Here is a 24,021-nt window from a genome sequence, read left to right as displayed (position 1 = left end):
ATAAAAGCACCATTGAAGCGCCAGTGTGAAAAACTCCGTTATTCATTTTTATTGATAAATTTTCGGTTTTTTTTAGAGTGAGACCGTATATTTTATTGGTACTTACTCTTTATTTTGTAGTGTGCAATTTTCTCAAATTAAGGGAATTTTTCCGGGATACAATGTCCTTTTCAGCATTCCATACTCACTTACGTTTTCTTACGTTTTATGTTGCTGGCAACACTAATTTGTATGGGCCAGACTCTTGTGCCGTGAAATCGAGCAGCATAGTTCCACAACATTGCGCGGATTGAGCAACATTTTGCATACCCTGGGAAATGGATATTAAATAACTGAGAGAATGTTTGTCATCTAATGCACAAATAAAGCCCAAAACTAGTCAGTTTATTTTGTAAAGGTATTTCAACGATATTTTAAAGGTTTTGGTCTTCTTACTGAAACCAAATATGGGTATCGGGATCGAGATATATTTGCAAGACCCTAATCATATGCATTAATATGTCCAAAACATAACAATCTGAGATCGTTTCTATATATCAACGAAATAGGGTATACGTGTGCACAAACTCCGGTTGGCGTTGCCACTGCTTTTTTGTTGACCTTTTCTGCTTAAACTTTATTTTATACACTATACAATAAAATAGAGTACTTAAAAGTAATTAATCAGGTAGAAAATTTATTCATTAATGGCCTAAAATTATGTGGGCAGAGCTAATGGTTTTAGTTATGGAATACAGAAATTGAACAATTGGAACGATTTTTCTCTTACGTTTTATTACGTTTCATTTGTTTGAACTTTTTCGCTAAAACCTTTTTTTAAGGCAAAATCCAATAAAAGCAAGTAATAAAAATGAGCCAGTTAAGTAGAAAATTGATTTATTAATCGTGGGCATGGCTAAATGTTCTATATACCTGAGAATATTCCACGGAAGATAAAAAACGAGGAATGTGTAAAATAGAACTTGAATTCGTCAGTATATTTACGGTATATTTTTTAAATGAGATGGTATGTTTCGGTATATTTCTGAGGGTCGGACGGTATATTTTATTGATAAGTCCGCGGTCACACTGCACTGCATGCGGCATACGACGAAAAGTAACAAAATTTTTAAAATTTTTTTTTGACCCGTAAATTTACGCAGAAATTAACCAAAGCACGCACACAAGTGATTTCAATAACCGAACCGGGTATTAACATTTTGTGGAACCTGGTTTTCCGTAGTCTTACCACAGGGAACATCCAAACTGCGAGCAGACATGTTGGCATCGGTGTGTGAGTGTGTTGTGTGGTTTGCGTCTGGCTCCGGGAACGAGAAAAACAACAAATTTGGAAGAAGTTCTGCGCTCGATTCTGGCTATTTCCACGGCCTGATACCGAGCGAGCCCTATTGCGTCTTATAGAATTGCGGCAGCAGTGCGCTGGTGCTGGTGTCTATTTCACGCCTCGTTACTCCCATTAATTGAATCGTTAATCAATGCACTACGAACGGATCGGCTGGTGGAGGTCCTACTTCTATCGCCCCCCTGTGGCGGCTGTGTATCTGTGGCACTTGTTGGGTGGCCCGACCGAACTCCCGTCCACTAAAAGGAGGGGAGGCAGTGCAAAATTAATGCCAGCTGGTTCCCACTCTAAGGAAAAACACACGCACTAGCAAAGAAAGCGCTGGCGCTATGTATATCCCCCTGCGCCGTATCAAAAGTTTTGCAGCCAGCTGTTTTCTGTTCCACAAATATGGCAGGATTGGATCCCATTTGAGGGTCCGACATTTCTCTTTGTGGATGTCGTCTGCTTGTTATTGTTGGCCTGTGTGTGGATGCCAGCTGTTGGGTCCTGTTGAACTATCTTGAGAATGTGTGTGTGTGTGTGTGTGTGTGTGTGTATAACAACGCCAATTGCTATGGCTTCTCTTTTGTGTATACATATATCCTGCAAAATATCCTTTCCAATGGTACAGTGGGAGCAACCACACACAACACACATTTCCACCACCATCTCGCAATGTCACGATTCGTTCCACTGTTGCACACAGCTGTAATTGTTGTTGTTTGTATCATCCTTCGGGCTCTGCTCGCACGTACACAGACAGGCTCTGTGTGTGGACTCCATTCGGTCCGCTTCTGGCTACCATTTGGTTTCGTCGTCTGCCATTTCAGTACCTTCGTGGGGCGCCAGTCGCGCCGTTCGCTTTTCCCGTTCGGTTTGTCTCCCCTCACTGCTCCGTTCGATAATTGCCTGTAAGCTTCAGTTGGAGGGGGGAGAAAATCCCTAATCCCCAGAGGGAACACTCAAATGCACTCCACTCACAGAAACGCACACACACACACGAGCTCAATTTGTTGCTAATCTAATGCCACTTCCTCCTCCCACTCTTCTCTTTGCAGCCTTGCAATATGTTGGCGCAGGTTCAGCCTCAAGTATATTCAATTGCGGAAGAGGGGGAGTTGCAAATGTCAAATATATGTGTGGATTTGCGTGTGGGAGTGCGTGCGTGCGCTAGTGTTCGTGTGTGAAAACATAAATGATAAAGTGAAAGAAGAAAAACAACAAATATGCGCGCAATTTTGTCTGTATATGTGTGAAAACGCGTCCCTGTTTATTTGGAGTCACGCAAACACACAGCAGACAGTACACACAAACACACGAGCACAAATTAAATGAAATCCAAGCAGAGCAAAGTCAGACAGAGGTTGCCCCCCACTTGGCTGTTGGCTGTTGCTTTTTTTGGATTTCGTTTTGTCGCCCTTTTTGCAAAAACAAACAGTCCGCAGAGCAAACGCAAACAGCAGCGCACTGTGTTTGGTTTACAGTAATAATACATAATAGTACTAAAAAGAGTTTTTTTTCCTTCCCTTTAATCCACCTTTGTCTTTCCTTTCCAGTCGACGCGCCTCAATGTTTAATAATTTACGCCGTTAAAATGCTTTTTGTTAAAACAAACGAATGAAACATTGAAAAAAATGACAAATATAAAACAAACGTATAATATAATATTGAAACGTAGAATGTGAAATTGTGTTATGTGAACTTCTAGCAGTTAAGTGAGAATTGTATGTATTATTTAAAATTTTTGTTTCATTTTATACAAAAATAACTAAAAAAAAAAGCAAAAAAGAAGAAGAATAAACACAAATAATCCTAAAAACGAAAAATAAACACTGAGAAAACGTTCAGATAGCGCAGTTTATAACAAAAACAAAACAAAAACATATAAACGAACTGAAGAATAATAGGAGAGGAGGAAGCAGAAAAAAGGACCAACAACAGCGTGAGAAAAGAAGACGAGAGAAGAAAGAAGCAGCATAAGGACCAATAACAAGCGACAGTGAAGTGGAGAAGAACAGAAAGAAGCAGCAGCAGCAGAAGGACCAAATAAATACAAAAGCAAAAACCAAGAATTGCTTTCCTGGACGCAGGTGACGGCTCAGAGGAGAACGCCACAAATCGCGAGAGAGAAACATGTCAACGTTCTTAAACAATTTCTTCCCGGCAGGTAAGCAAAAGCAAAATCAGACACAAAAATCAAAGAATACTGGGCATAATCAAACACAAGGGAAGGGACGGGAAGGGAGTATGGCTTCGGTCCTTCAATTGAAAGTCACCTTTGGCATATCTCATGAAGCCTGTATCACACTCTCATCAGAGGAGGGAGAAAACGAGAGAGAGAGAGAGCGCGAGTGCATCACAGGATGGCAGCCTAAGGCCGTAAGACACTCGCTCAAAACTCTTCGCATAGTGTTCAACAAGTACCCACAAACTTCCAACACTATTCGTGACATACAGGCTAGATCTATACATGCATACATATGTACTGCTTATTGCAGCTTGTCGAGCTATAGCTGCTTTCTTGTGAAGCAAGCGAGTGTCATACAGGCATAGCCAGCACTCGCACTCGCCTCTTGTCTGTGGGCTGGGTCATCCTGTAATTTGATTTTCCTTCTCTCTCACTCATTTAAATTGAATTTTGTTGTGTGATTATTGGCAATTACATGGCCCACTCGCTGGACGTGACCGTGAGACTACGGAGAGGGGAGTGGTGGTGGCGCTTCGTGTAATCAATCTGCCCCGCAGATCCAGAGAGCGGAAAGAACGTTTCCCATTAATTACGAGCATCGATTATGGTTTTCCTTTCTTCTTGGGAGATTGCCAGATTCAACCCTAGGATCAGAACACAAGTTCCACACTGAGCACTGAGCACTGAGCACTGAGCCTTCTTCTGTGGCATTTCCTTTGTCCTGCTGGAAAAACCATTTCCTATACCAAAAACAAAATACCAACAAAAATCCAGATAAAAGATGGCAGGCAGGGAAGGAGGTAGGGAGGGGAGATGTGCACTCCTTAAACCAGTTTGCAGAGCCGAAAATCCAGCCCTCCGATCATCGACTCTCCCATTGGCGTCAAAACAAGAAGAGGCATAACAACAATTCCTCTCGGTCTGAGGGCAACGGCAGCTGACGGAAATACATTGACTTCAACGTCGGGTCGGCTGGTACTTCTGGTGCAGAGCGTTGTGTCTGAAGGTGCACTGGGTTACCTGTTGACGGCCCTTCTTTGGCACTGCCGCTGCCGCTGCCGCTGCCACTACCACTGATGCTGTTCGTTCTGGTGGAGTGCAGCTGGGAGAACTGGTTTCCCACTCGCTCCCCTCTGCTGCTGCTGCTGCTGTGGCTGGCTGCCTTGTTTTGGAACTGTATTTACGGGAGGCAAGAGCTCCCAAAAAAGAACGTTTGCCAAATCTGGAACGGCCACCAAAATGGTTATCTCTCAACTATCTCAACTTGGTTTATTGGATAATACAGTTGAAGTTGTCCGTTGTGAAGTCCATCTCTGTGAGGCTCCCTTAAAGATTTTATTCCTTGGTTCTACCATTCGATATTTTGAAATTTAAGTTTTAGTCCCTCTTCTTTAGGGGAAGGAAAGACAAAGTAGAGCTAAACTTGGGGCCTTTCTTTGGCGCCATTACCAGATGAAAATTGGGCAAAAATATACATCTTTTTTTAGGATGGGTATCTCCCTTGGGCGGACAGTATTTACTCTGCTCTAAACATCGTGGGGTGATAATATAAACGCCATAACCCTGGGTGTCCGCACAACAGAGCTTTCCACTGAACTGAATCCATTTTGGCCTTTGTTTATGGCACATAAAACAGAGAGCTGCAAAAAGAAAGCGAACGCTGTGCAAATATTTTTCGGCCCCATTTTATTGACGCCCCCACTAAAAGCCCCCTCCCGGTCCGCCTTCCTTCCTTCCCCGCCATTTCCCTTATGCTCGAAAAAACGGAGACAAGAAGAGACTTTATTTTATTTCTATCAAATTTTTATTGCCCAACGATTCGTGAAAGGATTTCGTTGTTCCTTGCTCCGTGCTCTTTATTATCCACCATGAGTGCACGGAACATGTTCCATGGAAACTGTAGCGAAAATATGTGGGTGGGCGGGAATGTGAGTCGGGGTGAGCGAAAAAAATAACTATCGATTGATTATACTCGATTAGTTTGTCTGCCATCCGACCTTTGTTTATGAATACTCGAGGAAATTGCTGGAAAATAGCTCTCATCAATGGGCCATAACAATTTCCCCTAGGCTGGATGGACAAATGCAGAGAGGAGAGGGCTTCGGTTGGAAGTAGTCCATTGCTCACCCAATGGATAGGGGGAACATTCTTCAGAGCTAGCTTGAAAGTAGCTAGATGGCCAACTCTGGGTGTTCAGCTAGCACTTCTCCCACGACCGCCTTTTCACATCTGACCTTCGTTGATACACGATCGACATCGACATCGGCTCCGCTCGCATCTCGCTCACTCTCTGATGATCTGATCCTGTGAGTTTTTTCACCCATTTATCGTGCCATATCCGTATGCTGTCCCTCTCCCTCTCCCGCTCATTCCGTTTCGTTTTGTGCTTCCCCATAATTTAATTATCGTGCGAGGCGAGGCGCCACACCATTGCAGTCGCAGACAAGTTGACGTCGCTAATGTGCGACGTTTGTCACTTTTGTTTTGGCTCGGCCTGGCCTTCCCCCCCCCCCCCCCCCCCCCCCCGCTCTCCTCTTTGTTTCCCCCCTGTCTGCTTCTCGTGGAATTCCAACGCACGACGCAACAAAGTATGCAACACATTCTTTTGTGGCACGAGCCTTACATATTTTGGCACTGCCTTGCCTTCGCCTTCGTCTTCGTATTCGTCTGTTTGTTGCTACGAATGCCTTCTGTGGCTCTTCCTCTTTGCCTTGGCAAGTGGCTAATAATGACACTTTGTCAATGCATGTATGCGCCTCTTTGTGTGTGCTCTGTCTCTATGGCCGTTTAATTTCGTGGTCGCGTTCGCTTTCGCTTGCCAAAACCTCATTGCGCCCTTGGGTGGAAACGCTTTGCACACACGCATTACATTACTCATTTCTGCTCCCCATCTGCGATTCCCAAACATGCCTCTGGGTCTAGTGGCCATAAAGCAATTTGGCCCAAGTGCGTGGCCCGGACGCGTGCCGCCAGCCCACAGCCCAGCCTACAGGAGATGGAACAGAATGCCGCCATTAGGGCCACTCCATGCTGGGCCACTCAACGGGTTTCCCTGGGGAAATGTAGTTCGGGATAGTCCAGGGATACAATAGTTATACATATATTTACAGGGAAATGAAAATGGTAATCCTGAGAATGGCTTTGGACTGGTGAATACGGATTAAAGATGGTTTGGGAAGTATTTTGGGAAGTGTATCTCTAATAATTTTTTGATTTCTTGATTTGATATCGACTGTAATCTATTGTATTTGTATTTTATTTAATTTTAATACACATTTCTGACTGTAGTTGGGCATTGGGTGGATCTTTTCAAAAATCGACAGTTTGATTAGCTCGCCCAGTGGCTCCACAACTGTATTTATCGCTTTTGCTGTGTTTTGCTTTCGCTTTGGCTTTGGCTTTTTATTTATTTTTATTTTTTCTTCGTGGGCTGCTTTTTCGTGTTGGTTTTGTATTATTGCTCGTTGTTTGCTTTTGCACTTTGCTTCGTGTTTTTTCTTTCTGCTTTTTGTGCCTTTTGGTGTTGAGGTGTTTGCTTTTATTTTTGTCGTTTCTGCTTTGCCTCTCCGTTTGCTGCTGCCACTGCCAGTCACTGCCTCTGCCTCTGCCTCTGCCTCGGTTAGTCACTCTTTGGCAGAGGCCACGAAAGTTACCCCACACGGGCCGCAAGGTAATCGCCAAAGTCGACTCTCTGAGAGTGTCGTCGTCGTATGGGGGGGAGTGCGTGCAACGGTAAACGTGCCGGGACAGTGAAACGAGAGAGAGAATGAGCAGAGGATCGATCAAATGTTGTGATTCGGAGTGTTATACGTGACATGTGTTAGCCCCTCACCCACCCCGCCCCCAAAAAGGCAGCTGTCAATCAGATTAGATCGTGCGAGGGGGGGGGGGGGGGGAGAGAGGGTTACAAACCGAAACTGAGCTTTGCTCTCTTCGCCTTTTCTCCGCCCAGAGACAGAGACGAAAGAGATGAAGCAGAAAAGACAAAGACAAAGAAGAACAAATGACAAAGATGTTGTGAAGGGGGCGGGGAGGGGTTCTCCCTGTATCTCTCCTTCTCTTTCTGCATATCATTTTGCGGCCCGCTACACATTTACAACTTCCGCTACTGTGTTGTCACTCCCCCGCCCCCCTTTGGCCCAGCTCTGGCCGCATTTCAAAAAATGTAAAACTTTAAAGCTGTCGAAATCGAAATCGAAATACAAATCTTTCGCATACGAATAGCCGAATAAATAATGGAAAACAGCGAATAGGCTTAATTTCATTTGTTCATATTTACCACACCATTTACATTTTTTCAACGTTTTCGTTTTCGCTTTCGCAATTGTTGAGCCTAGGCTCTCGAAGTGCACACACCCCTCCGGCCGACTCCAGCCGACCCCCCACTCGTTTCCACAGCTGTTTGGCAGCTACGTCTATGATTTCCAGCAGCTGTTGCTGAGCGTCGCCAGTGAATTGGGTCACACTGTTGCTGTCTCTGCCGCTGCCGCTGCTGTGTTGCCGTTGCCGTTGCCGTTACCATTGCCACCGCGCCGCTGGCTGGCCGGCCGAGTCAGAGACCAGACAAACTTGTCTTGGCCAATGCTCAAATCTCGACTCACATGGCCGTGTCTCTGTTCAACAGCAACCAACGGAGATTGCGATCAGAATTACAAAAAAAAACCACACACACACACACACCAAAAAGATTGACGAGCAATCAACGAGCGGCAGTGTAGTGGGAGGAGGAGTGTGACCCGTTTTCGAGATTCGGCTAAGAACAGAAGCCAAATGATTATTCCCTCGATTTGTAATGCTCATCCTCTTCTGCTTCCAGTGAAGAACAGAGGTGATACGGTGATTACCACGTATTCCAAATATTCGCGAGACGACTCCCTAACGAATTTGTAGCATTTGTTGCCTTGATTTTCCTGAAATATGGTTCCCATCTACCACCAACTATGCGTGCATTGAATCAGCCCCGAATCTCTGCTATCGCCGGCTATCGTATGCACGCAGATATCAAGTTTCCACCTCTGATCGCTTTCAAGAAATCAGGATTTGACCCATTCGGGGTGGCCTTTTGTTTGAAGAGTCCACAGCCACGAACATACATGCATAAGTGTGTGTACATTGTACATAGATAGATGTGTATGTGTACATATAGAAAGATAGGCCTAGATTGATACCATTTGATTGTTGGGGCGCTGATAATGAAGCAAAAGCCTTGGCTATAAATATTTCATTATTATAATGTACTTACAGATTGGTGTGCCTGTGTGTGTGTCTGTAAATTATTATTACAGTGAGAGCCACGTGTGTGCGTGCTATCTCGCTCTCGCTCTCTCTCTCTCTCTCTCTTACTCTCATTCCCATTTACATTCGAAGTTATCAGAAGATCACACAATTCCCCTCCGCACGGCCCACACTTCACTCCCCACTCAGCACTCCCATTCCATTGCATATTTAAAATCCGCAAAATACTCGATTTGCTTGAGTTTCTCAAAGAGAGAGGTATGGGGGGATGTACGTCGGCTCGGCAATGGGCAAACACATGATCGTGAATACGATCAGAATGCAGTCGTCCCCTCCAAAGGGGTCATTGGAATCGAGACGAGTGCTTGTGAAACTGTAAGCGTTTCGCTTTATTGCCGCCCCAAGAATAAACAAACAAAACAGATGGGGAGACTGCTATACCCAGTACTCTCATGCGTCGCAGTAGGGTATATGCAGTTTTGGCGTAGGAGAAAGAGGAAAAGGTTATTAGCATTCAGAACTATAGCCGTTCCTCTGATACTGCTTTAGATTATTCGACTTCCAAATAAGGGATATCCCATAGCCGAAACACTTGAAATGTCTCTGTCTTGGGATGTGCTTTTTGTTGTTGTTGCTGCGCGTGTGCATTCAGAGTTTGAACTTTCCAAGTTACTGCAGCGGTAGCAGCAACAGCAACAAGAACGATGGCCACATATTTACAGTTAATCGAAACGAGTGCACGCCCACTTTGCCTTTTGCCTGCTCTCGTCTATCCATCGTCACACAGTTTGGAACTCACTGTGCGACTGTCTCTCTCCCAATTCTCTGGCGCTCGCTCTCGCGCTCACACTCTTGGGCTCTCTCTCTCTGTCTCTCTCTCTCTGTCTTGGGCCAGTTGTTGCTGCTGTGTTTTCCCACTGTGCCTCCACACTTGAATGTGGGCTGTGGTGCCGGTCGGTTCGCCAGCGATCGTTCGAAATTTTTTTTGCATATTCAATACGCTTTTACCGCCTCCTGAGGCCGCGTGCCGCCAAGTGACACATAACGGTAAACGACGTGTTGCCCGTGCTGCCACATCAACGCATTTTACGTGACGTAACAGCGGGCTTTTTGTTATTGTTTGGTTTACCTGGCTCTCAGTGCCAGCATTGCTACGTAAGAGAGAGCGAGAGAGAGAGAGAGAGAGTACGTGCTAGTGTGTGCAGGGCATTTTTTTTTTTGTTTCGTGTGTGTGTGCGAGTGTGTTGTGGCGTTTTCATGAACGCGTTCGTGATCTTTGAAGCAAAACAAAAGCTGTCTCCGTTTTGCCGTGAAACGCAGCAGAAGCAAAAATAATAATCAGTTGTCTATATATACGCACACATACACATACATGTACAGACACACAAACAGAAAAGTATATAAATATACGTGCATGTATATGTAGTTTTTTTTGCCGACGTCATGCCAACAAACAGCCAGTGGCTGGCAATTTATGTAAATGTAAAGTGAAAAAAAAGAAAACCAGCAACAGGAACAACAACAAAAACAACAGCAACCGAAATACAGTTGGAGAGCGATTGCCCACTGCTAGGCAACAGTTTTTCGTTCTAACCGATTTCGAATGCACTAACTGGACATGCTCAAGTAAGTGAAAAACTGTAGAAAACACCTGATTGTGGCTCTCAAACTGCCAGGACGGGTCTGATGCCCCTCCAAAAACTGCAAAAACCAAAACCAAAACCAAATTAATGAGCATTCAATTGGAACATTTTGTTTTTTTCAAATTCGAAATCGAATGAACAAGCTCGGGCTACAAATTATTGCATTTACGACCAGAAAGCATCATAACATATTTCATTTAATTTTTTTCTAAACATAATCGAACTCTGGACACCCTGTAAAACTGGCGTGGGTAAGAGTTTTCGTCCCGCAAAAGAACTAACATAACTCTCGTTAGGGATAAACCCTCTATTTGGATGGTAATTTTTAAACGACCTTTAAAAGGATTAAAATTTGGCTCTTGGCCAAAGAGAATATAATAGCCTGCTCGGAATAATCTCAGAAAGCTTTGGTATTTTTATACGAAATTCAAGGCTAATATCCACTTGTTATTTCAACCATGGCCATTGGCCCCGTACCCCCGACATCGACATTGGGAGCCTCTCGTTCTACCTGGCACCGTGCAAAAAAAAAGAAAGAAATGTTTTGCCTTTGAGAGTAAATTTCACTTTCTGTTACAGCACACTCGAATGTCCAAGTGCATTTCAAATGAGTTCTCCGACGTGCTGCCATGGGACTAGAATTTTACAAATCAGAACTAATAAGGGCCTTTAAATCATCTGTTTTCGATCTTTTCTTCCGCTCAGAACAGCATCGAAAAAAGGGTATCTCTTAGTCCTTGTTACGTTTTATTTACATTTTTAATGAATTAATTCATTCATACGGTGGATTTATTTTGTACTAAACTGTCACAATTTACAGAGCAACGAAAAACAAACTTATTCGAAGGCAGTAGGCAGTAGGCAGTAGACAGTAGACAGTAATTATTCATAACTTTAAAGTTTACTACCAAAAATGAAATATTTAGTGCTTTGAGCAGAGCGCCTCAAAAAACTGTAAGGCAACCATCCATCATGACTGTTTTCAGTAAGTCTAAGGTGCACTGTGCAACCTTCGTTCCGAAGCGCACCTCCTGGATTTGGAAGTTCTATCTGAAATCCACGGAATGTATGAATCGTGTGTGGTGGTGGTGGTGATGGCGGTGGTGGTGGTGGTGGTGGTGGTGCCTGCTTCTGACAGAAATTGCGTCTTGGCTTTAGTTTATTTTGACGCAAGCAGAAGAACAAGAAGAAGCAGTGCTGTTGCCGCTGATGTTGATGTTTTTGTGCCTCTTCGTCAGTGACAATAAATTGCGCATAGTCCGAAAATGGGGAATGTATTGGAAAATAACAGGAAAGCGTGGAGTAGTGGTGGTGGAGCGGAGATATGGACTGCAAATGGAATACTGTTGATGTTTGTTTAATTGATTTCTAATCAATTATCATATATGTTGCCCTCTCTCTATATACATACATACATACATACATACATACATATGTACCTATTGGTCCCTCATTCATGCTCTCTATCTCTTTCTCTCTTTCGCTCTTTACAGATACGGCTGCTATGGATCCAATTTTCTACTCGCCCACGAATGGTATTCCGTCAGAGAGTAAACTCGCTACTTATATGGTAAGTTAAGGGGCCCGTTTCAGAGGAAATTGCCAGCTCTGGCAATAGCTCTGCAGCTGTTTAATTGGTCTTGATTCTAATTCGATTTCCATTCGAATATGCTCTTGACCGCCTTTTGGATTTTATTTCTCAATATTTTTTGTGATTTTTCTTTTGACACAAGTTTGACACAAGTTGCCCATATGCACGTTAAATATCAATTTTAGTTGGTGCATGGCTTTTTATTATACACCATAAATTATTCCATGTGGAACATTCAGCGAAGCGCCGCATAATTTTCATGGAATTAACTGACTTTTGTGTTCTTGCTTTGGGGTTGTGAAATGTAAATAACGATAAAAGTAATTCCAGATACTTTGGCTGCTGTACCATCATCATCCGATCATGGCATATTATCCGACGTGTGAGAGATGAGCGAGATAATGCCTTTTATTTTACAGCTTATTGCCAAATTGCGATTAAATATGTATAGAATAGCGGGAGCAGTCCAACAGTGACCAGAAACCACCATTACTTTGGCGTGTAATTTTGTTTTTGCATTCTCGGTCGTGAGATACGGCGTGTGTTTTGTTTTTGCTTATTTGGGCACGGCTTACGGTCGCGAAAGCACTTGCATAGTTCCCCAAGAATAAATCTAGGAGCAATGGAAGCAGTTGGTAGCAAGGACGTGCCCACCGTCCGCCCAGACAGAGCCTCGACCGTTCTCAATGGAAGTTGATATAGAAGACAGATACTTGGGAACAAAGCGCTCCTACCAATAATCTTCCTTTGCACAAATTTCCTTTCCGCCGTGCCACCTTAATGCCGCTCTCTGATCTGAATCTTCCTCTCTCTCTCTCTCTTTATCTCTCTCTCTCTCGTTCTCCGTCTCTCCCCGCATGCTCTCTGCACTGCCCTGCTCTCTGCCCTGCCCGATATCTAAGAATCGACAGAATGTTGCCACACCGAGCAGCGGTGGCTTTGGGCTGAATAGCGGATTCTCGCTACTCAATCTGGATGCGCCCCTGGCAGCAGTGAACAAAAAGTCCCAGGTAAAGCAGAGATCCGATCTGTGTCTCTACCGCTCCCTCTTTATCCCGTATCCTATCTGTCCATGGAGGAGGATACGAGGAGGAGTCGGATGTGAGAGTCGTAAAACGTAAAGCGTAAAGCGTAAAGCGTAAACCGTGTGTTGCCGTAACGGGTTGGTATTCTCTAGCATCGACTAGAAGTAGAAGTCCCCAAGTCCTCCGTCCGTACAGTAGAACCCCATTTAGTTTCCCCAGTGTCGGTCTGCCATTAGAACGGCATACTTAGATCAGTGTCAGAGTCCACATGGAGCAGTGTTCAACTATTATTGGCATCGTCTAACTCGCCTTTCGATCTCCACAGGTCACGCCGCAGTCGCCAGAATTCATTCCAACGCGCATCAACTCGTCCCCCAATTTCTACGCACCATATCACAACACGCCCATGCAACTCAGTAATGGGCTCAACGGCGTCAATGGGCTAGCCGGCACCGCCGCAGCAGCAGCAGCCGTGGCACCCGCATCCACAGCGGCAGCAGTGGCCCCCGCATCCACCGTGCCCATCAGCAAGACGGCCAACGGCAGCAGCTCGATGCTCTCCCTGCAGAAGTCCGCCTCCTCCATTGTCACCATTGCACAACAGCAACAGCAGCAGCAGCAGCAACAACAGAAACAGCAGCAGTCGCCGCTGGTGCACTCCACCTCGGGGTCTGCCCCATCGGCCCCCATAGCAATTAGCGGCGCACCACCGAATCCTGGCGCCGCCCCCTTTGTGAGCAGCATGTCCGCGCAAACACCACTCAAGGGTCGTGGCCCAATGCTCCGACAAGAGTCGCCCACAGCGGCAATGCTGGCGGGCGGGCCGGGTGAGAAGTCTCCACCGCATGGCATGACACCGCACGGCGCCTCGCCCATCCCCACGACGCTGCCAACTAGCGTGCATCAGGTAAGCGCTGCCCCATTGACGGCCCATGCTCTGATAGTAATCCCTCTTCTGCTTCTCTCGCCCCTGCAGGAGAATGTCGGCGGCACCATCTACTTCTATCCGACTGCCAATGCGCAGGGTAACCAGCCAGTCGTGAATTCCGTGGTGGTGGATGCCACCCATCCGGCTCATCCGGCACATCATGTGGTCAGCTCTGTGCCAACGATGAGCAGTGTCGGCGGCGTGCCCTCGACGCTCATGTACACGGGGCATGTCTATCCGGGTCCGGCCTCGAATGTGATCACCATGCAGCCGAAGACGCACCTGGAGTCCGCCTTCTTCATACCCGACGTAATGCGGTCCGACATTCTTGCCCGCAACGAGATCTCCAATCTGATTATGGACGCAGCGGAGGCTGCTCAGCACGCCCTACCACACGAAGTGGACAACTACCACGCGCTCTATCCGCTGGAGCCGCCGGCCCAGCCGCTGCACGCCAAGCTCACGCTCCCCGCCAGCACGTACCGGGCCACGCACAACACGACCGGATACAGGTACTGCCTGCGGAGATTGCACGGTAGGTCCTGCTCTCGCCTCTCTCTGCCAAGGGCTAATTGTATCCTCTCTCACCGCAGGGTTCCGCTTGCAGTCAACCAAATGCATGACGCTGGTGGAGATGTGGAAGAAACTGCAGCACACGAATGTGGTACAACTGCGCGAGGTGTTCACGACGAAAGCATTTGGTGATAACTGTGAGTGCGGGGTTCGGTCCGGGGTTTAAGAGAAAATGGTTTGTTTCGGGTGGCTCTCGGATCTGAATGAGAAGTTTCATGGTTGTAAGTCGCTTGGCATTCTATTGGGGAGAGTCTACCCAATGAAACCGAGTCCTAGGCGCCTTAATACCAAGCATACTGAGTGCTGGATTAGATGTTATATGTTTATTCTTACCTAGTGAAAGGGAGGGACCAGATAGAGCAGATAGGGCACCGGACGAGACCTATGTGCACCTTCCTTTGCCGCTCGACTGGCACTTTCATGCGAGACTGCTCTTCTTAAACGCGTGTTTGCCATTCGCTAATGGGGTACTCGTACAGCTTTGAGTGCAACCGAATGTGTGCCCTAGTGGAACCAGGGTACAACCCCTGCCGATGCCCTTACCGATGCTAATATTCTTTCTCCTGTACCTCCCGCAGCCTTAGTATTAGTGTACGACTACTATCCCGGCTCACAGACATTGCTGGCCAAATACTTTACGCCCGCGCCAGAGACCAACGGTTACACTGATCCATTCCAAGGCGAAGCTCGCCCATTCAGGTGGGTAAACCAAAACCAAACGGATCAATGCAGATGAGTTGAACATATTGTTACCATTGCAGTCATAAGAGTAACATGCAGCGCACCAGCAACGGGCCATTGCTGCCGGAGGCCACCATCTGGTCGATTATCATGCAGCTGACCGCCGGCCTGAGGGCCATACACCAGGCGGGGCTTGCCTGCAAGTAAGTCAGATAGATGGGAGCTGGTAGATAAAGATACATTCAACTTTTCCTTTCCTTTGCGTACAGGGTACTGGATCCCACGAAGATCATTGTGACGGGCAAACGAGTGCGTTTCAGCTCCTGTTGCATCTCGGACATTACGCAGTTCGATCCCAATGCGGCCAATCCCCTGGCACTCGCTAACATGCACCAGCAGGTAAAATAGAAGCCCGGAAAGATGTAAGAAAACTTTGAATTTATAAACTTTGGCTTGTCCACAGGACGATCTGACCGCGTTGGGTCGCTTGGTACTAGCGCTGGGCTGTCGCTGCCTCCAGTCTGTGCAGCGGGACAACGTCCAGTCGAGCATTGACATGGTCACGCGCAACTACTCCACCGATCTTCGTAATTTCATTGTGTAAGCCAATCCAGCCAGAGACGTTTGTTCTCCAATTGCCACCATTCTTAATAATTCCTGCGTCTGATTTTGGTGCGTTGCAGTTACCTCTTTACCACGAATAACCGCCGAACTGTCACCGATCTGATGCCGATGATCGGCGCCCGTTTCTATACTCAATTGGACGCGCTGCAGAGCCAAATCGATATGCAGGAGGATGAGTTGGCCAAGGAGATGGAGAACGGGCGCCTGTACCGGATTTTGGTGAAACTAAACAGCATCAACGAACGGCCCGAGTAAGTCCCCAGCCCCAAACACCCAGAGCACCCATCTACAACATATTTCCTTTTTTTTCTTTGGCTTTAGCTTCAATTTGGACTGCACTTGGTCGGAGACTGGCGATAGATACATGTTGAAATTATTTCGTGATTATTTGTTTCATTCCGTCACCGAGGATGGCCGGCCCTGGATGGATCACGCACACATTGTACAATCGCTCAATAAGTTGGATGCTGGCTCCATCGAGCGGGTAAGGGACAAAAGTCAAAGAGAGGGAGGGATAGAGAGAACAAGAGTAATCCAATCTCGATCCTTAGGTGCAACTGATGTCGCGCGACGAGCAGTCTGTCCTTATTGTTACCTACGCTGAACTCAAGAATTGTCTGGAGAACGCCTTCTCCGAACTGATGTCTAGTGCGGCCAATTGATGAGCCTCAACACCTCAAAATGAAACTGAAAACACGCGCAGCTCTCCCCAACAACACCCAATACCCCTTACACAATGCCCAAACGCGAGCCGATCCTCCTCCCCTAAAGCGACTACGATTAAAAGGATTAAACATAAGCGATACATGAATTATGACTAAGACATTTTGGCGCATGCCGATCAAAACAGAACCCCCAAAACGCTAAACACTAAAACCATTCAAATACGAACATTTATATTGCTAAGCCAAAACGGAAGGAGGGAAAACTGATGGTATCCCCATGTTATGTTGAGCTCTTAACTCTACATTTTAGGCATTTAAAAAACAGAATCCACTACAAACAAAACAAACAAAACAATAATTTAAATTACAAATCGGTATACATATATCACGAGAAGAGCATAAACCACCACATTACATCCACAAAAAAGCAAATTTTTGAAAACGAAATCTCTCCAAAAAAAAAACAACAAACAATGAAAACAAAAAAATACACGACAAAAACTTCAAAATACAAAAAATGGTAAACGATACAAACAAACAAAAAACACACTAAACTTAAAAGCAAAAACAAAAACAAACAAAAAAACGAAAAATTCTTTAAAGAGAAAAAAAAGGGAAAAAACAAAAAAGTTAAAAAGAAAAAGAAGAGAAAACTTGCGAAAGAGCTGAAACAACATGGATCTATTTTTACAGAGCTAAGAAAGAGAGAGGTAGGGAGAGAAGAGAGAGAGGAATGGATGAAAGTATTTATAAGTGTGTATTAAAAAAGGGTCTTAAGAAAAAAAATTGTAAAATTTTGCAACAATAAATAACTGTAATAACAAAAAGAAAGAAAAACAAAAACATTGCGCGGCAAGGCAGCAAAAAGCGTTGAGCAACAACAAAAAAAGAGAACCACTTTAAAGCAGAATGAAAAGAAGGACAAGGAACCACATCAAATGTTTATAAAGCATGTCTAACAACAGCCGCCGTTTACCGCACCCCCAGCTACCAAAAAAAAAGAAACCCGAAAAAGATTATGAAATGGAAAATAAAGCTTAAGCGGAAGCGGAAGCGGAAGACGAGGAACGGAACAGGAAATGGAAGACAAGATCAACAACCGAGAAAACGTTTTTTTTTTTTTGTCAACTATGTATTTTTTATAGTGAAATATTTTTAACAAAAAAAAAACAAAAAAAAAGCAAAAACAAAGAAAAGTAAAAAACAAATTTTCTAAAGGCAGTTTAAAAAGTTTACAAAAAAACCAAACGAAATGCAAAATGCGTAAAAAAATTTCGAGTATGTATGTAATTGTAAAGAAAGAAAAACAAAAACAAAAATGTAAATGTTGGTTCAAGGAACATGCAAAGCGACGCACAGCGCGACTTTAGAAAGTAGCTCAAAACAACAAAACAAGAAAACAACAAAACAAAAACGATACTCAAAATCTGATACTGAAACTGGTACTGACAGTGAAACCGTAACCGTAACCGTAACCGTAACCGTAACCGTAAACGAGACCGTAACTGAAACTGAAACTGTCTAGGCCATAGCGTGATATGTACATACATCCATTTTGAGCGAGTCTTCGATCATCTGTATCTGCGTTCGAATAATTTGTTTATGATCTGATGCAAATGTATATTGTAATGCACGCGCTGAAATTCCGAGTACAATATTTTTACTAACGAAAGTCTGTATCTAGCTCTAAAACTCTACCACTCCACACCTTTCTCGTCCACACCCACTCGCAGGCAGAAGCCCCAGAAGTCGCGTTGAGCCAGCGCGGACGCATATCACACTCCGAAAACTGTAATCCGAAAACATCCGTGATTCGTATCAGAAATAGAGAAAGAAAGAGAGAAGGAGAAATATTAAAAGGCTTCAACTACTTCGCACCACCAGCAAACAAAACAAAACAAAACCAAACAACAAAAGAAATTAAAAGAAAAGAAAATAAAGAAAGAAAGAAACGTATTCAATGGAGAAGGCAAGGAATTTGTAATACATATTAAGTGCTATTTGATTTGGAGACTCTTGCTAACTTCAAACACGATATCATTATTTTGTTGTACAAAAAACAGAGAAGAAAAATAAAAACCAAAACGAAAACAAAAACAAAAACAAATACCAAGCAAAGCAACAAATCTTAAGGATCCAATTTTACAGAGTCCACTCATAATTCCTCTAAGCAAACGTTTCCCATTTTTGGCAATGCAATCCTATCCTAAGTGTTATACAACAAAAAATATTCTGTAGATGCTGTGGTTTCTTTACCAGCTACATATGTGTGATTTATACTAATTTTGTACTTGTTGTTGGCCAAATTCGAGTTATTCAGATGATTTGTGATTAAAACAGAAAATTTTACAATTATTTTTCTTGATTTTTTTTCTCTACCTTTCCTAAGTAATTTGTACTTTCCCTACTCTCTGTTTAGTTTTGGTCCGAATTACCGCGTACTTTTTTTTATTCAATTACTGTGTACATCAACGTAAGACTAATTATTTAATTGAAACAAAAACGAGTAAAATAAAACAAAATGTATAAAAACTTTTTGAGAAAACCAATAAAAAAAACAATAAAAATTTTAAATCAATAGATTATTTTGACTAACGCATAACGTCCGATCGAATATTACGATGGGATTGTTTCCCCTTAAAGGTTTAAAGATCTCCACCTGAGGACGATCGTATCGTAAATACATATTGTACATCTATGTATATCCGGATAATCCAGTTATTTGAATTTACTTCAAGATTTATACGTACTTATGTCCGCATCTTTAAATATAAATAGCATATAAGTATAAAAACATCATCGAGTAGATAGACATACGTATTCAAGGGTCTGCTTTAGTTGTATTACCGTATATCTATGAGTACCGTAGTATGTTCGGACCTTACCGTGATTTTGGCGATTCTTAGATTATGATACAGGTTATAACTTAACTTTCCGCTGGACCCGACAAGGAACCCATGTACATATATGTATATTTCTCTATATAGCAAAGCACACTATTCCGGCCGGAGCCGAGCTGCCGCTGCTGTACCTGGATCGGCATTGTTCTGGTGGAACCAGAGGAATCCAATTTAAAATGTTAATTTGGAGTCTTACAGAAAGCACTGGTGCCTCGACATTGAAATAACCCTCAGTACTCAGTTTCTATATCTATTAGATATGTACACACATATTCGTGTATTTAGAATGCATGAGAATGAAAGAGCAAGCTGTGAAGAGAAACAAAAAGAGAGGTCGTGAGTTCTTTGGAGTATACTAAACGAACGCTGCTAGGCCGCTCTGGGGGGGGGGCTCACCCACAGCTGGGAATTTGTTTTCCTCATTCCGGGTAGTAGATTAGGATCGATAAAACATTAATATTATATCAACGATGTGTGAGGGTAAGAGTGGGTGCCCATATCGCTGATCAGGAGTACCGGGCTGGTAATCAAGCCAGGTTCGGACTTAACTGTTATTTTGAAATTTCATATTGCATAAACATTATAAACAAGTGAAAACGTACCGCTCGACACACTACAGGCTGTGAGGAGTCATTCTCCATTGGGTCCTTCAGCGCTCGAGGGGGCTGCACAAGGAATTCGTCGCCCTTGAGAGATGTGTTCAAGCGGATCCGTGACAGGATCCACAAGAAGACGACGGAGGCGCCACAACGCTTTCCTTCCTGTTCGCGGACTCCGAGCGGTGGAACTGATCCTTGTGCTGATCCCACTCACTCCGATAGTCTTTGTACGGGCTGCTGGTGGAGACACTACTGTAAAATATAGTAGAGCTATCCCCACAGTATCACATCGCATGGAGCAAATTTGGCAAAAGCTGTCTTGACAGCCGATGAAGCACCCCCCGCATCAGATTTAAATGTCGTTAGGCGCGAGGAGGAGCACTGGCCCGCCGCAGAGTACAACAGCTTCATGGGGTACCCGCCATTTTCCCGGGATACGAATTTCTTTACACTGGCCTCACCAGCAGGTGGAGATAACACTGTCAAATCGGATGTGGCCAAGATTGTTCGGTCTGATGCAGAAGAAGCTGCTGCAAGCCCCGATGGAGGGGCAACCGCTGATAGTGCAGATTCAGGTTACGTTTTTCGCCAGGGCTATGTGGGCCACGGTACCACTCACGAGCAGCTTGGACAGAAGCACTGGCCCTCCGTGGAGTACACCAACTTCAAGGGGAGCGCGATATATTCCCTGGATCTGGCTTCGACCACCAAGGCCTTGAGCTTCGTTTACAACGTGACGCATTTCATCTATGACATGATGGTCACCAACAGTCGAGCCCTGCCTCAGGGTGAGTATTGAAGGCTGGCTCCGATGAGCCATCCGTGGATTCAGTTTGGTATACCTCCCGTCCCCTGCAGGCTATGTTGTGGCAACGGCCGATGAAGAATTGGTGCTCGGACCCAAGGTGATACAGAACGATTGGGCTGCACTGTTGGATCGCTACTGGCTTCTGTTAATTTTCGTTTTGTTCCTCTTGGCGTGGATCGTTGTCATACCCTTCGTTGGGTAGGTGGAGGGAGGTGCCTCAAGTGACCAGTTCGCATGCCATGACATCTCATCCTGCAGTATATGCTACTGCTGCCTCTGCTGCTGTCTAAGGTGCAAACAGGGCTGTATGCAGTGCACGGCATACAAGGACTTTCGGCGGCGCATATATTGCGGCACTTGCCTCTTCCTGATGTTCCTTGGCCTGATGTGAGTCCGGTTGGTGACAGCCCCAATGGCAGGCAGAATAATGTACTTGCGATTGTCCGTAGCTTTGGCCTTGCCATAGCGTTTGTGGCGAACAAGTTCGTGGACCGGGGACTCAGGGACATAAAGCAGACATTGGAACGCAGTTCTGATGACACTTGTGCTTTTTTGAAGAATGTGGCTGAACACATTCACCATTTGATGGTGTACAACTACCAAGAACTGGAGTCGTACCTCGACGTGTATATAAATGGTGAGTGCAAATGGCAAGGAAATGCCAACCGCCCATCTCCCTGCCACCTTCCATTTGGTAGATGTGCCCAATCACATCTTTCTGGACCTGATGGATGTTTCCGAGGGCAATTCGCTGGCGGAGCTGGAGCGCATCTTGGACAACATGCCGAAGGCCTACCAGCTGATGAAGCAAGTGGATGTCCTGGAGAAGGAGATGCGCTTCTTGGGGTCCCAGCCAACACAGCCTCCCTTTCGCCTCTTCAGGCCTGCGGGGCATGAAACGAACCATTAGCTACGCGACTTTCTGGCTATGTCCGTATAGGCATTGCTATGACTTCGCCCATAACAATCGTTTACAGCAAATTGATACTTCATCCTGTCTGCACTTTGACTTGGTACGATCCCTGGTATTTCCCTGCTTATAAGGGCTAATGCGAGTGTTCTTTCCAGATTCCCAATACCACAGTCTATGTGCGAGCAATGGAGAAAATCATGAATGACCGTGATAGAGGTATACCAAAAAGGGGTATAGTCCGCCTCAATAAAATCAAAGTGAGGATCAGTAAACAGCTAAATCTCGTTGTTCCCGGATTGACGAAGTCCATCAGCGACGGTCGGCTGAGGTATTGGGAAAAAGCCACGGAAATTCGCGACATGATCGAGTCAGTCATCAGCGAACTTGACCTTAGTACAGTGAGCAGCACCAGGACATTTGACGATGTCTACGAAATGGTTGGGCCAGACGGCAGTGCTGTTAACCAGATACTCATCATGTTAATCTTGATAGTAAGTCGAATAGCTAGAGCATCCACTGATCACTACTCCCCTTTCTCACAAGTGCATCAAATAACTCCTGCATCGCCGTAGATTATAGTAGTCCTAAGCACGGCCCTGATATGCGGCTGCTTTGGGTCTACGCGGAGGGCACCCGGACGATCTGGATTTTGCAGCAAGGCTATGGCCGCCACATGCCTGCTTATGTGAGTGCGAGATGTATAGTTTTTCCACCCGTCATGCCCGTGTGACCATTTTAGTGCCATTATCCTGATATTTTGCGTGTTCTCGTTCATCGCGCTGGTTGGACTCTTCTACATGATGATCGGGATCGCCTGTGATACGGCACATGGCGAGGACGGGATCAACCTCTTCCGCCAGCTCGACACCCTGATGGATCTCAATCGCTTCATGCCGCGGAATGGGGACGATGGGCCGTCGTCGCGAACGCTATCGGTGTCGAACTCAATCCGGGCCTGCTATGCAAATGAGAGCATCTTTGGGCTGCTGATAGTGAAACACGTTTTCGATATAAGCGACCTGAGGTCCAGGGAAATACTCGTCAGTGTTAAGGAGAGTGTGCCGGTGTTCACTGAGGACTTTTCCCAGCTATTCTTATTAACACCCGATGAGAAGATCAAACTCAATGAGATGCGCAAGGCCAATCTGTCGGAGTACCACAGCATACAATACGACAGGCATCTCTGCACCAGGTTCTTGCATACGGATATGAATGTTCTGGCAAATAAATTGTATTCCATGACAAACTTTCTCGACGCAAATGCAGTTCGGTCAGCCTCGTTTTCTTTCAAACTGGATTTCCTAAGTGCCCAGCAATACCAGGAGCACTTGTCCGCACCGCTAAGGAGGTGCGTGATCAAAATGGTGGAGAAACTGAAGCTGATTGACAGTCTCATTCTATTCGAGAACCAGAACTTTGGGGAGACCATAAAGACACTGCTCGATGCGGTGGAAAGGTCCGAGAAGTTTATCCAAATTTTAGGCACGAATTTCATTAATGTCCTGGCGAAAAACCTTACCGCGGTAATCAACGAACGAATCAAAGACTATGTTGAAAGGGTGATCTGGGAGAGCATGACGAACGTCGGACGTTGCCAGCCCCTCGCCTACATTTACTATCAAGGCGTTCACTTCGTTTGTGCCCGTCTAGTGGATCCCATCGTCAGTACAGATTCCCCCTGAAACTCCCGCGATATCGTTCTAATGCTGATCTACCCCATTCCCTTGTAGAATGCCTTTTGGTTGGCCACAATTATCTGCGCCCTGCTCCTTCTACCGATACTCTTTGTGTGCCATCGTCTGATGTGCTTGTACCTCAGAATCTATCCCGCTCCAATTGACGATGCAGCAGGTGGAGTCGTGGGTGGGTGAGTCCTCAAGGCAGTTCGTATACTCAGCAGGATGACTGATAGCTTTCCTTCCCGCAGCTGTCCCTTCTGCACAGGTCTGCCAGCGCCGGTTACCATCTGCCAAGGTGGCCCGTTCGGCGCCAGGACAGACCAGGCTGAGGCCGCTGCTCCAGTGCAGACGGTACCCCAAGTCCAACGGGCGAATAAGAATCCGGCGACTGAGAGGAGTAAGCGTAAGAACGATTAAGTGTGCATTTACCACCATCGAGTCGATGAGAGGAACTGCATACATGTGTACTCTACATAGACCATATAAATAAATACATACATACATATGTATGCGATATACAACCATAATCCATAACCGATCCGTCCCCTGTCTTGCCTGATACCAAAATATACCACGGAACATGCACGATCTTGCATGAGCATGAGCGTCGTTCCACATTTCGAGCTGGTGGCGAAACTGGCTGTA

General features: G+C 45.3%; 3 protein-coding genes across 10 annotated transcripts; all 3 read left to right on the top strand.

Moving 5' to 3' along the window:
* Positions 1 to 1,050: 1,050 nt before the first annotated feature.
* LOC108152368 (PAN2-PAN3 deadenylation complex subunit PAN3) lies at positions 1,051 to 16,965 on the top strand. Of its 7 annotated transcripts, none has more exons than XM_017281648.2 (14): positions 1,051 to 1,096; positions 2,881 to 3,491; positions 11,884 to 11,960; positions 12,884 to 12,991; positions 13,332 to 13,913; positions 13,983 to 14,469; positions 14,528 to 14,644; positions 15,086 to 15,206; positions 15,269 to 15,391; positions 15,458 to 15,587; positions 15,652 to 15,788; positions 15,872 to 16,063; positions 16,134 to 16,296; positions 16,364 to 16,965. In XM_017281648.2, the coding sequence occupies exons 2-14, from the start codon at positions 3,458 to 3,460 to the stop codon at positions 16,472 to 16,474; spliced, it is 2,382 nt and encodes a 793-aa protein (XP_017137137.1). In that variant the 5' UTR covers positions 1,051 to 1,096; positions 2,881 to 3,457; the 3' UTR covers positions 16,475 to 16,965. The 7 variants fall into 7 exon arrangements, with proteins under 7 accessions (XP_017137137.1, XP_017137139.1, XP_033242591.1 ...); XM_033386700.1 differs by lacking the exon at positions 1,051 to 1,096 and adding an exon at positions 1,126 to 1,188; XM_033386701.1 differs by lacking the exon at positions 1,051 to 1,096 and adding an exon at positions 2,164 to 2,235.
* An 88-nt stretch (positions 16,966 to 17,053) lies between these two features.
* Positions 17,054 to 21,131, top strand: LOC117186305 (prominin-like protein). Its single transcript, XM_033386895.1, has 2 exons — positions 17,054 to 20,764; positions 20,835 to 21,131. Exons 1-2 carry the CDS (start codon positions 20,386 to 20,388, stop codon positions 20,984 to 20,986), a joined length of 531 nt encoding a protein of 176 aa, XP_033242786.1. The 5' UTR covers positions 17,054 to 20,385; the 3' UTR covers positions 20,987 to 21,131.
* Positions 21,132 to 21,309: 178 nt separating this feature from the next.
* On the top strand, positions 21,310 to 23,900 carry LOC108153318 (prominin-like protein). Of its 2 annotated transcripts, XM_017283230.2 has the most exons (6): positions 21,677 to 21,797; positions 21,853 to 22,188; positions 22,270 to 22,382; positions 22,437 to 23,358; positions 23,428 to 23,564; positions 23,625 to 23,900. In XM_017283230.2, exons 1-6 carry the CDS (start codon positions 21,678 to 21,680, stop codon positions 23,791 to 23,793), a joined length of 1,797 nt encoding a protein of 598 aa, XP_017138719.2. In that variant the 5' UTR covers position 21,677; the 3' UTR covers positions 23,794 to 23,900. The 2 variants fall into 2 exon arrangements, with proteins under 2 accessions (XP_033242785.1, XP_017138719.2); XM_033386894.1 differs by lacking the exons at positions 21,677 to 21,797; positions 21,853 to 22,188; positions 22,270 to 22,382 and adding an exon at positions 21,310 to 21,391 and having other exon boundaries at positions 22,482 to 23,358.
* Positions 23,901 to 24,021: the final 121 nt, after the last annotated feature.

The sequence above is a fragment of the Drosophila miranda genome, chromosome XR (genome assembly GCF_003369915.1).
Source record: "Drosophila miranda strain MSH22 chromosome XR, D.miranda_PacBio2.1, whole genome shotgun sequence".
NCBI classification, from domain to species: Eukaryota; Metazoa; Arthropoda; class Insecta; order Diptera; family Drosophilidae; genus Drosophila; species Drosophila miranda.
This window is presented reverse-complemented; position numbering and strand designations above follow the sequence as displayed.

Bases quoted from the DNA above. Each gene is read 5' to 3' on its own strand.
- LOC108152368 (XM_017281648.2), top strand. From the start codon at position 3,458: ATGTCAACGTTCTTAAACAATTTCTTCCCGGCAG. The intron at 12,992-13,331 runs GTAAAGCAGAGA...CGATCTCCACAG, and splicing joins CAGTGAACAAAAAGTCCCAG to GTCACGCCGCAGTCGCCAGA. The intron at 15,588-15,651 runs GTAAAATAGAAG...GCTTGTCCACAG, and splicing joins TCGCTAACATGCACCAGCAG to GACGATCTGACCGCGTTGGG.
- LOC117186305 (XM_033386895.1), top strand. From the start codon at position 20,386: ATGGGGTACCCGCCATTTTCCCGGGATACGAATTTCTTTACACTGGCC. The intron at 20,765-20,834 runs GTGAGTATTGAA...CGTCCCCTGCAG, and splicing joins CAGTCGAGCCCTGCCTCAGG to GCTATGTTGTGGCAACGGCC.
- LOC108153318 (XM_017283230.2), top strand. From the start codon at position 21,678: ATGAAACGAACCATTAGCTACGCGACTTTCTGGCTATGTCCGTATAGG. The intron at 23,359-23,427 runs GTCAGTACAGAT...ATTCCCTTGTAG, and splicing joins CCCGTCTAGTGGATCCCATC to AATGCCTTTTGGTTGGCCAC. The intron at 23,565-23,624 runs GTGAGTCCTCAA...TCCTTCCCGCAG, and splicing joins GCAGGTGGAGTCGTGGGTGG to CTGTCCCTTCTGCACAGGTC.